This window comes from Coloeus monedula (assembly GCF_965178545.1).
Source record: "Coloeus monedula genome assembly, chromosome: 25".
NCBI lineage: Eukaryota > Metazoa > Chordata > Aves > Passeriformes > Corvidae > Coloeus > Coloeus monedula.
In genome coordinates, this window is record NC_138805.1 from 1,371,648 (window position 1) to 1,383,834 (window position 12,187).

General features: G+C 50.2%; 1 protein-coding gene across 1 annotated transcript in view; it reads left to right on the plus strand.

Moving 5' to 3' along the window:
• The window catches only part of KIRREL3 (kirre like nephrin family adhesion molecule 3), a gene marked incomplete at both ends in the record, with an annotated part of 344,332 nt that overhangs the window by 246,559 nt on the left and 85,586 nt on the right, over nucleotides 1-12,187 (plus strand). Inside the window, 2 exons of the mRNA XM_082296886.1 lie at nucleotides 3,228-3,377; nucleotides 5,242-5,391. Coding sequence (XP_082153012.1) covers nucleotides 3,228-3,377; nucleotides 5,242-5,391 — 300 coding nt within the window. The remainder of the gene's footprint in view (nucleotides 1-3,227; nucleotides 3,378-5,241; nucleotides 5,392-12,187) is intronic.

Consider the following 12,187-nt stretch of genomic DNA (forward strand, 5'->3'; position numbering starts at 1 on the left):
GGACGGGCCTCTGATCTTCCAAACCCAGTTAAACCCAGTAATCAGACTTTAAGCTGATTTGAAAGCGGGTTGAGCTCTGCCTTCAGTACTTTTTTCTTCTTTTTTTATCTGTGATTTAGGGAGAGATGATCCTGCTGTGGAGCAGAGACTGGGCCAGGTAATGCTCTTAAGGTCCTTACACCCATCTCTCCTCTCCTGTGACTGAGTGTGAGCTGTTTGAAGCTGAAATGGAGCCTCGGATGAATAAAAAATGGGTTTAAGTGACAATTCTTCACACTGAACAAACACAGGGAAGGGAAAGACAGGAGACATATGCCATGTTTCTGCTCTGATTTTCCGTGGCCATCAGCTCGTCTTCAAAACGAATCAAGAAGTAAGAGAAAAAGGAAAAATAAAATGTAAAAAGAGCTTCATTTCCAGCAGCAATTACCAAACGAAGCCCGTGCTTAATGGGCATTTGCAGAGGGCACAGACACCACTTTGTGCCTCCGCGTTCTCATTAGGGCTCGTGCAGCTCCCAGCTGACAAGCTGATAATTCTCACTGATAAAACAAATCTTTTTGGGTTATTGCTGCCTTCCTGCACTGTCCCTGCTTGCCCAGCTCTGCCTTGAGAATTGTCAGGATTACAGAGTGAGCTGTGAAAACCCAGTTAGCGGGTGGGAAGTATATATTAAAATAAAACAACAAAACAACAAAGCAACAAAACACTCATTTTTTCTGCTTTCTGAGTTTTCTCTCTCATCCCACTTTTCCCTGCTGTCTGAGGACTGCTTGTCCTTTTTGAGTCCAAAAAAAAAAAAAAATACAGAGCTGATTCATATTCCCTTTGAAATCAAATATTTAAATCTTAACTCAGCACGAGGGTTTGTGCTGGAGTGAGGCCACTATGACTTCCAACAAGTGTGTCCCAGCAGGAAAAGCTGGAATGTCCTTGGGAATTAACCTGCCTGGTTGTGCAGGCAGCACCACGCTGAGAGCCACCACTGTGGTCTTTTGGAGGGTCTGTGGTGAAAATCAGAGCTCCTTGGAGATGTGGGGGTGCTGGGAGACCCGGGATCTGTGCAACACCCAGGAATGAGGTGCCCAAGGTGCTCCTGGAGATCTGCAAAAACTTCAGCTGGCCTTTTTACCTTCCTGCATGTAAACCAGCTTGGAATTTAGAAAGGACAGCTCTGCTTTTCCCTGTGCTCCTTTAGGTGGCTAAGAGCAAGCTAAAGCTGTAATAAATTAAATTGAAATATAAGCCCTCATGTGGGGGCACACGTTGGTTCAGCGGCAGGAGTTGGAAAATGATGGAGCTTTGGAGCTTTGCCCTGCAGGAAAGGCCCAGCAGCTCATCTGGAAACAAGTTGGGATGCAAGACCTTGTGTCACACTTAACCTTGGTTCCGGATTAATCATCAGTCAATGATTAAATGGAGTCGGTGTAAATTAGGATTGAATTGATTTGGGGTGGATCACATGGACACTGTCCTGCTTTGACAAATTGGTTTTAAAGAGCAATTTTTCCTCCAGCCCAGTCCCCTTCCATGGACTGAACAGACTCTCAGTGGAGGGGCACGGACTCTGAATTCCTGCCTGGTGCAGGGCCATAATTCCCACCCAGACAGGCTCCTGGTCTTACAAATCCCACAGATAACACAGTGAGGGGCATTTGGTGGTTCTGCCTTTTCCCCAACACCTCTCTTTGCCAGATCTTCTCCTGAATCCAGAGTCAGAGCAAGACCAAGTGGTGGCAGAGCATTTGCGATGCTCTACAACCAACTCACCTGAAGGACTGTACTCACAGGAGCCCAGACACCAGCAGATCTGCCTGAAATGGCCCCACATTTAGGATCTTCCAGCATTAGACTGCGTCTCTGAAAGGGGATTTTTGGGTTGTCCCATGCACTCATTATGGAAAGAAAAAAAACCATCAGGATTTAATACTTTGAATCCCTGGATGTGTCCAAGGCCAGGTTGGATGGGGCTTGGAGCAACCTGGGATAGTGGGAGGTATCCCTGCCCATGGCAGGCAGTGGGATGAGATGGGCTTTAAGATTCTCTGATTTTGTGAATGATTTCCAATCATGGCAAAGCCAAGGGAGAGTGAAAATAAAACGTAGTGCTGAGTAAACTCTGCTGTGGAAGAGGCCACAGTGACTGGAGTACACCCCACGGCAAATGAGAAGCGCCATGTCACTCCTGAGGTGTGAGACATCCCACCACGGCAGGAGATGACGGGGGCTGGGATTTGTTACTGCAGCATTGCGGGTAGGGAGGGGTGAGGAGAGGGATCTGCGAGTTTCACGATGCAGTTTGGGCGAAAGGCAGTGCTGAAGCAGGTCCTTCCTTTCCCCTGCAGATGTGTGGGAAGCTCCCAGCAAATGCCAGGAGGTTACACGGGGGGAGGGAGGGGAACAGCAGCAGCTGGTTGTTTCCCTGCGTGTTTTATAGCAGGTTGTTATCTGTGCATCCTGATTTCGGGGAGCACATGAGGTGGGAGCAAGGCTCACAAGCAGAGGACCAACATCCTTCTTTATTATGTGTAATATAAAATATTGCTGCTGCTGGACATCCTGCTGCTTCTCTGTCTGTGATCATTGTGGCTGAAACGCTACCGCCACAATTTGGAATAAAACAGTTACAGGAAATACCGGTGCCTCTTGGCTGGAGCTTTTTCCTCCCCCAGGGAGCAAAAATATTGTAAATGTTTGTCACTAAGTGCTGTGTCCAGCGCTGGGTCCTCAGCACAGAAAAGATGTGGAACTTCTGGAGTGAGTCCAGAGGAGACCATGGAGATGCTCCAGGGCTGGAGCCCCTCTGCTCTGGAGCCAGGCTGGGAGAGCTGGGGGTGCTCACCTGGAGAGGAGAAGGCTCCAGGGAGAGCTCAGAGCCCCTTGCAGGGCCTAAAGGGGCTCCAGGAGAGCTGCAGAGGGACTGGGGACAAGGCATGGAGGGCCAGGACACAGGGAATGGCTTCCCAGTGCCAGAGGGCAGGGCTGGATGGGATATTGGGCAGGAATTGTTCTCTGTGAACTGGATGAGCTTTATGTCCTTTCCAACCCAAACCATTCCATCATTTTATGGAGCAATCACATAATTAAGCAATCACATAATTAAAAGCTTCAGAGCTCATTTGTGCTGTGCCAGGAGCATCCTGGACTGCTGCATCCCGAGGAACTGCATCGTGCTGAAAACCACTGGAGAACTGACAGCGTCCTGTTCTCTCTTGTTCCCTGTGCAGGCCAGGCGTCCTCGTTCACCCAGCAGCCCCAGGACCAGGTGGTGATCGCGGGGCAGCCGGTGACGCTGCTCTGTGCCATCCCCGAGTACAATGGCATCGTGCTCTGGATCAAGGACGGGCTGGCCCTCGGAGTTGGACGGGATCTCTCGAGTAAGTCAGGACACCACCCTTCATAAATGAGGAGAGCAGGAGCTCTCCTTGCCACAACATTTATTTGGGGAATAATGTTTTCATTTCAACTCCACCTTCCAGCCCACCCAAACATAGGCACTGATGCTTGGAATAAACCAAAACTTGTTTCACTCTGACCTGAAACAAAACTGTTGGCTCCCACAGGTAGCGCCTGACCCTTTGGAAAACCCTGTTTTGATTTCCTTGGAAACAAATGCCGCCTTTCCAAAATGTGGGATGAAATGTTTTGTAAATGTTGAAAGTGCCTGTTTTGATATTCTCAAAAATAAAAGAACCATAGAATATCCTGAGTTTGAAGGGACCCACAAGCCTCTGTTTGCTTTGAACAAGTGCTTGTGGCTTCCTCAAGCTTTAGTTTTGGCAAATTATAGTTTGGTGACCAAATTCGTCAGAACCCACATTCCTTAATCCCACACCCACATCGTGATTGAGGGTTAATTGCAGCTGGTGAAGACAGGTGCAACGCTGGGGAAGTTTAGAGTTTTTTCTGTATATTGCACTGGAAAACGCTAATTTGGAACTGAAATATTTCAAATGATTAAGGAGAGCTGGAAATAGCCTGAGAGGACATGGAGCCCTTCAGGAGCTGTGGTGTCCCCCCAGGCTCTGCAGAGTTTGTACACGTGTGACACTGCTCGCTCCTGGTGACATGAGAGAGTTTTCCCCAAGGCAAGAAGCAGCATTCAGAAACCAGGGGAGGCTCCTTGCTTCCTGGTCTCCAGGGACCCTGCTCTCCCTAAAGTGCAATGCCTGCTTCTTCTTTCCCTCCGTTTTTTATTAATACATATAATTGCTCATTTGCAGCCGTGCCCGAGTGAGCAGCCCCATCTTCGCCTGTTTTTCAAAGCTCTGAGCCACAACTTTTGCATCTATTAGAGAGCTGAGCTTTCCATGCAAGACCTTGCAACACGACTGGGTAACAAGAGCTGCAGTGAAGGAGGGAGCTGATGTGAATGACTTCCACAATTAACCCAGCCGGGGCTGCTGGAAGCCGCAGGAGCTGCCAGCTCGCGTGATACCAGCTCAGCCAGTGTCTAATTAGCACAATGCAAACAAACCCATCATTTGTATTTCTCGCAGTTCAGGAGAGCAAATCCTGCTGTTGGTGACTCGAGAAACAACAAAAGCACAGGGATGTGCCAGTGCTGTGTTACACAGGGCAGTGGGCACCAGTGGGACAGGGGGATGGCACCTTTCCTCCTGTGTGTCCATCCTGTGTGTCCAGCCAGGCTGACCAGGGCTACCCCCAGACCTCTGCCCAAGCTTTACACAGACCTGACCGTGCTTGGATTCCCGGGTGTCACCACAGCTGATTTCGGGAACTGAGGATATTCCATGACAGGCTGCAGAGGAGCAGGAGGTGCTGGGTCTCCAGCTGGAAGGGCTCATTCCTTTTTCTTGCCCAGAGAGGCTGTGAATGCCCCAACCCTGGAAGGGTTCCAAGCCAGGCTGGAGAAGGCCTTGAGCAACCTGATCTAGTGGGAGATGTTCTTGCCCATGGCAGGGGGGGAATGGGTCCAGATGATCTTTAAGGTCAAAACCAAACCTTCCAACACTTAACATTCTATGATCCCATGATTCCTTGGGACTTCAGTTAATGCTCCTTCATCAGCACTTCTTGTTTTGAACCTGTAGAGCAAAACATGCAGTATCTTTCCTGAATTTGGCAGGTTCTTTCTCTCTCTCTCTCCGGGCTGGCTGCCAAGGAGGGGAGGAAGCTCCCTGGACCCTGGGAATTGCTGTGGGGTGCTGGGGCTCTGCTCTCCTCACCCCTGGGCTCGTGACTCCAGCTGCCTCCTGACCCGTGCTTTGCCTTCGGCAGGTTATCCGCGCTATCTGGTCGTAGGAGACCATCTGTCAGGACAGCACCACTTGAAAATCCTGCGAGCTGACCTGCAGGATGACGCCGTGTACGAGTGCCAGGCCATCCAAGCCGCCATTCGATCCAGACCTGCCCGGCTGACTGTCCTCGGTGAGTCCCAGCTCCTCACACACCGCAGGGTATTTCTGGGGGGTTTCACTGCCTTCATGGTCACACTGAGTGGCTTTTGACAAAATGTTTTGCTGCTGGATCGAGAGGAGTGGGAATGAATCTGTGTGAGAGCAGTGGATCTCACTCAATCCTGAGAACAGGAGCAAAGGAAGCTGCCCGGGGAAGCTGCAGTTCTGGGGTGGAGTATGGCAGTTCTAGGAGGAGTAACACAGGCACCGAGGATTTGGCACTTCAGCTCTATGGATTTATGCCTCAGTTCAAGAGATTCTCCATAAATTTAAGGATATAATGAGTGTCAGTGTCATCACTTACACGTTACCCTGCCTACAGGACCGGGACGACTCCACCCCTTGAGGAAAGGCTGGTTTCACACTATTGCAGTATTTAAATTACCTACATACTAATATTTTATCACCCTGAGTTTCTCAGTAATTAATCTTTCCCACGAGCAGCACAGGAGGATATTGCCTGGGATTGCAAACTGGAAGTGGCTCCCAAAATCATGTGAAGGACCTTTTTGTGTGGGAGATGCTGGGGAGCACTGGCAGGGAGGGAGGGCTCTCCCTTCAGGAGTGCTGGGAAAAGGCAGGCATGTCAGCAAGGCTTCCCGGCATGGACGTGGCTTCCGAAAACTTAATGAAAATGGTATTTTTCTTGAAAAGCTTGGACAAAACCCAGTCTGTATTGCTGCTCCCAGATCCATCCTGATTATTCAACCCTCAGAGTGAAACCATTTGCATATTTAAGCTTGTTTAAATTGAAGATTGGATTTCTTTTTTCCTTGTTGTTTTTATTCCTGGTTAGTTTCTAGGGAGAAAAAAAAAAAAAACTTTTAAAAAGATCCAAATCAAGAATTTCAGTACTTTTAGTCAGATCAACATTGATTAGTTTTAAGCAGCCAAAAGAAGTGAATTAAGGTACCAGCTCTGGTTGAAGGTGCACCTCACCGGAGTCTGCACTGTGAAAATGAGTTTAAATTCCTGGTTTGCAATTTCCCCTGCATTTGTTTTCCTCCCTCCACAACCCTACAGCATTCCCCACTCCCAAACTTTCCCAGCTGCCACCCCTTCCTTCCCTGACCCCGACCATAATGACGATTTTCCTTTGATTCCTCCTTCTGCTCAATCAACCCTTGGCAGCAGCTCAGAGCTCTGACATGTGCCCATACGTGAAATAATCCTGGAAATGAATAGGAAAGAGGAACTTTGTCTTGCTCACCGACTACCCCTCCTTTGCCTGGGCTCCCTCCTTCTGTTGTGAAAGCAGAATAAGTTGCTGGAGCCAGACAAAAGAAATAATGCTATTTAATTAGAGCTAAAGATTTCAAAACTAATTTAGTCCCAGGGCGTACGTCAGAGCTGCTGCGAAGCGTTGATTGAGCAGAGAGATGTTTTTATGGATCAAAAGGAAATCGTTATTATCTTAGGGGTTATGGAATGTGTTGAATAGATGGTAGTTAATGTTTATGTGGATATACATGGCAGTTGCTAATTGGTACATTTACCTAAGATGTTCAGCAACTTCTATTTGCAGAGTGTTTTCCTTTTAAGAAAATTAAAGTTACAGTGTGTTCAATTTAGGCCAAATCAATGAGAAAACGTGGGTTTGGAGCCCACTGGCAGCTCATCTTTCACTTTAGGGTTATTTATGCAGATGTTCTGAGGGGGAAATGGGGTCACAGCCCCAAGGCTGCCAGAGCTCCAGGAGCATTTGGGCAACGCTCTCAGGCGCAGGGTGGGATTGTTGGAGTGTCCGTGGACTCAGTGATGCTTGTGGGTCCCTTCCAGCTCAGGAAATTGTGTGATTCTATGACATTTCAGGCTGGTTGGGGAGGTAAGAGTGATGATCCCACCTTTGGAGGTGGTTGGTGATGAGCAGCTCACGCTGTTCCTTTGGGATGGGGTGTCCTGTGAGGCAGAGCTGAGAGGTTCTGGTGGCTGGGGGGCTCTGGTGGCTGGGAGCCCCACATCTGCTGCTGGTTTCCCAGTGAATCAAGGGCTCTTCAGCCAGCTGGGTGTTAGAGGCAGTTCTGGGGAACTCTATCCTGCTCTATCAGTCCCAGCCTCGTCTCTGGAAAAATAACCCTTCTTGGCTTTTTGTATGGGTTGGTGGTGCCTTGTCTGTCCTTGCCAGCTTTTCCACTTCCTTGGTATCAAGAAATCCCCTAATGCCTCCCGATTCAGGCTCCAGCTGCTGTCATTCATGTCTGACAACAGCTTCATGGGGCTGATGCCTCCTACTTCCCTGCTCAGATGCAGAGCTACACCATATTTTAATTAAATATTTAAGGTTTTGTCACATTGTTTTCAAATCTACATGGTTAAATGTAGTGGAACAGATCATTCCATAGCCTTGGAAGTCCAAACACTCAAACAGACGAGCCTATTAATGTCATCAGCATCAGGGAAAATCTTTTCTTCATGAAGTTCCAGGGACAAATATTGCTGGGAAATGTGGTTAATGCATCCCAAAGCTGTAGGGTTCCCCTTCTCCAGGTCTCCCTCACCTTCCCTCCTATCATTGCCCAAACTGTTTGGGGAAGGAGTCACTTCCCAATCTCAGGATATGTGCCCCAAGCAGGGAAGGTTGATAAATCTGATGGGATGGGATTTGGAACATATGGAGGCATCCAGATTTTCTGCAAGCAAAGGATGTCAAGGCAGTTTGGCAGGGGAGCCCAAGCCAGGCAGGATCTGGGAAGCCACTGGAGGGCTATTTGCTACCTGGTACATCTCTAATGGCAGGGCTGCTTAATTTATGATCTATTTAACTAAGCCAGGGTATTAATTAAATAAAGTAAGAGCCTGATTAGGACTTGGAGAAATTTAAAAATAAAATCAGGCAGCAATCGAGCGAAATTGCAAAGCAAACACTTTGGCTGTAACCACTGGAGAGTTCCCTCCGGTCTTCCATCAAAGCTCGGAGCAGGGAGGGCAAATACAAGAGATTATATTGCCAACAGATGTGTGTTGTTAAAATATGCATCTGCCAGCCGTGTAGCTTCAGGAGCCAGAGGGCTCGCTCGTGGATCCTTCTGCACTCGCGGGACCGTGAAGGAATTTGAGGCCCCAGCAGCCGAGCTGGGATTTGCAGACACGTTAATTAGTGTTGAGTTCCCAGATCTCAGAGGCAGCCGAGCGAGGAGAAACTTTGAAGAGAGCTTTGGCTTCCCTGGGAGGGAGTGGGGAGGGAGATGGGAACCCCAGTTCGTGATGCCGACATGGCCACGGTGCAGTGACACCATGGCCTGCAGTGACACCATGGCCTGGGGTGACACCATGGCCTGGGGTGACACCATGGCCTGCAGTGACACCATGGCCTGGGGTGACACCATGGCCTGGGGTGACACCTCTGCCTGCAGTGACACCATGGCCTGCAGTGACACCTCTGCCTGCAGTGACACCATGGCCTGGGGTGACACCTCTGCCTGCAGTGACACCATGGCCTGCAGTGACACCTCTGCCTGCAGTGACACCATGGCCTGGGGTGACACCTCTGCCTGCAGTGACACCATGGCCTGCAGTGACACCTCTGCCTGCAGTGACACCATGGCCTGGGGTGACACCTCTGCCTGCAGTGACACCTCGGCCTGCAGTGGCCAGGACCCGCCGTGCCTGGAGGAAGGAGGAACCAGGACACGGAGACAGATCGAGGATGAGATGTTGGGAAGCTGGATGGCTCCTCTCCTTCATGGCACCTTGGCAGGAGCATCCCGAGCCTGTCCTGGTCCGTCGTCCCCAGTGGGAGATGTGGCACCTCCAGCCCAGCTGTCCCAGGAAGCTCCCAGGTGCCACTTGCCTGGCACAGGGAAAAGGTTGGTCCCAGAGGTGCCAGTGGGAATTTGGCCACAGCCAGGAAAGGGGAATATGAGGGTGTGAAGAAGGAGGCAGGGGAGCTACTTCCAGAGGCTTAAGGTGAATAATTGATAGGCAATTAACTTGTACCTTCACCTTTTATAGTCTAATTCCCTCTCTCCTCCCCACCACAGCCTCTTCTAATATTAACTCTGTCTTCACATGTGTCCCATTAGGAATAAAGCTTTCTTAAATCAACATGAATTATTTAACTCAACAGATTAAGTTAATTTGAAGTGAGAGCTCCTGTCTCTCTTACAATGGCACAAGGCAGGGACAGGAGGAGGGTCACAGGGGTGTCAAGTGCATCCACGTTCAATCACAGCCATTTTCCTCTTTTTATTTCATTTTTTATTTTATTCCAATCCCCTTTCTTGCCAAGTCTTTCCAGTCCTCCCCTGCAGAGCAGAGTAAGCATTTCCATTACCAAAACGATGGTTGGCAGCTTGAGACATCTGCATTTCCCAGCTTTCCAGCTCTTTGGTGGAGTTTGATCAGGAAATAAAGAGGTTATGTCCTGGCTAAGGCCCTTTCTCAACATTTGTTTGTAATGCGGAGCTGCAAGGAGAAAACGTGATGAGGTGATGTTTCAAATCCAGAAACAGTTCAGCTTGGAACCCTTTTTCCACACTTCTTAAGGGAATTCAATTCTCTGAGTGCAAAATTCAGAGCATGTAGTGCTGGGATGTCAATTCAGAACAAAACAAAAAAAAAAAAGAAGTGATGAAAATGTGATCATTTTCTTCCAGACAGTCTCTTCTCCTTGAACAACTTTGGGTCTTCACAAGGCTGCATTTTCTGCTGGGAATATTTTCGGTGGCAAAACAGCAACTGGCTCTACTGGGAATGAAACAGAAACATCAAACAATCGAGCACAAATCCCAAATAACCTAAATATTTGATGTCATGTCTGAGCAGCTTAAGTTTACAGCTCTCTGAGCCTGCTCCTTTCGATAGCAGAGGGTGGCCGGGTTTCCTCCCTCACATTCCTGTGTGGCTCTGGGGTGGGAAGGCTTCTCCGTGGGATTGACCATTCCTGCCAGGCAAACCCGGGGGCTCAGAGGTGAAAGGCAGCCTCTGCCTCGAGCAGTGTAGAGCTGGAAAACGGACCACAGAGAGGGACTGTGTGCTAAAAGCCTGTGTCTTGAGATGGCTGCTCCCAAGGTGGGCTTCACCAGGGTGTTGGGAAGTGCTGCTTTCCCATTCTGGAGGGGTTTGCACTTGTCTGTGAAGAGGAGGAGGAAGAGGTGAAGGAGAAGAGAAGGCAGCATCTGCATCAGCCTTACTTTGAAGCAGACAAGCAAAATGACATCCTTACATCCCCCAGAAGCACATTTGGGCTGGTGGTGGGTGCCAGGATGAAACTCTCCGTGGGACTCACCCACCCACCTCGGGCTCTGCCAGGGTCACAGCAATGGAATAACGACTTTGCAGTCATACAGATATGGGGAGAAGAAAGCTGAGGAAGGGGTTTGTTTCACCTTACAGACATTAAAAATGATACATATCATAGAACCATGGAATGCTTTGGCTTGGAAGGGATATTAAAGATCCTTTAGCTCTGTTTCTCTGCTCCAGGAACAACCTTCCCCTATCCCAGCTTGCTCCAAGCCCCGTCCAACCTGACCTTGGACACTTCCAGGAATCCGGGGGCAACCACAGCTGCTCTGGGCACCCTGTGCCAGGGCCTGCCCACCCTCCCAGGAAAGGATTTCTTCCCAATATCCCATCCAGCCCTACCCTCTGGCAGTGGGAAGCCATCCCCCTTATCCTGTCCCTCCATCCCTTCTCCAAAATCCCTCTCCAGCTCTTCTGGAGCCCCTTTAGGCCCTGCAAGGGGCTCTGAGCTCTCCCTGGAGCCTTCTCCTCTCCAGGTGAGCACCCTCAGCTCTCCCAGCCTGGCTCCAGAGCAGAGGGGCTCCAGCCCTCAGAGCATCTCCATGGCCTCCTCTGGGCCCACCCTGACAGGTCCATGTCCCTCCCCACAGGCCAGGGCTGTATCTGAGCAGGGGCTGGTTTTCAATCACATCGGGGGAAGTTCAGCAGGGCCAGGCCAGCACTAAGCAGGTGCTTCCTCTGCTCCCTCAAACCCTGCTCCAGAGTTATGGGCTCACACAGTTCTTACAGGCTTTGTGTTTTCTTAAAGCCCTGGGCCCTGGGGTTGGCTGATGCTGCCTCTCCCATCAAAGCTTCCCTTCCCCAAGCCCTCAGAGCCACAGCAGCATTCCTGCCTGCACACTGAAGTACCACAGAGCAAATAGGAAGAGACACGGATAGAAATGATTAATGTTGGTGTTCCTGCACCAATCTGTGATTCCTTGTCTCGATGTGGGGAGGGCATCGTGGTTCTGACCCGTGGCTTTATCGAACATGAAGCATTTGGCTTCTCTCTGGAGAGTCTGCTGGGCTGGGCTGACCTGATGGATGCAAAGAACAGAGGGCTGATAAAAACCCTTCCTGATTCTTAGTCATCCCCTCCTCTCTTCCCAGCCCCTCCTCCTGGCTCTGCCACGGCCCTGGCCCCCAGTTACTCCAGGCTGTGATGGCCATGAGGGTGCTGTGAAATGATGTGGGGGTGCTGCGTGTCAGGACCCCTCTGTCCTGCTGTGCTCATCACTCGTGCCTGTGTCTGCAGCCGCTCCTGCTCTGGGCATGACCCCACTGCAATTCCCCCGGTCTGCACAAGCCATCTGGGAGCCAGCAGCTCCCTCCACATCACACCAGCCTTCCCCTCTGCTGCACCCAGCGGCTCCAGCTCCCTGGGATGCCTGTGGACCGCGCACATTATTTTGCTTCACACGCTTTTGAATCGCTGACACCTCTCGTTCTGCACCAGCCAGAACACCCCGCACGTGCAAACCTCGCTTTGCTTTCACTCCCACTCACGATTCTCCCTCTTGCCAATCAAGACCCAACTCCCC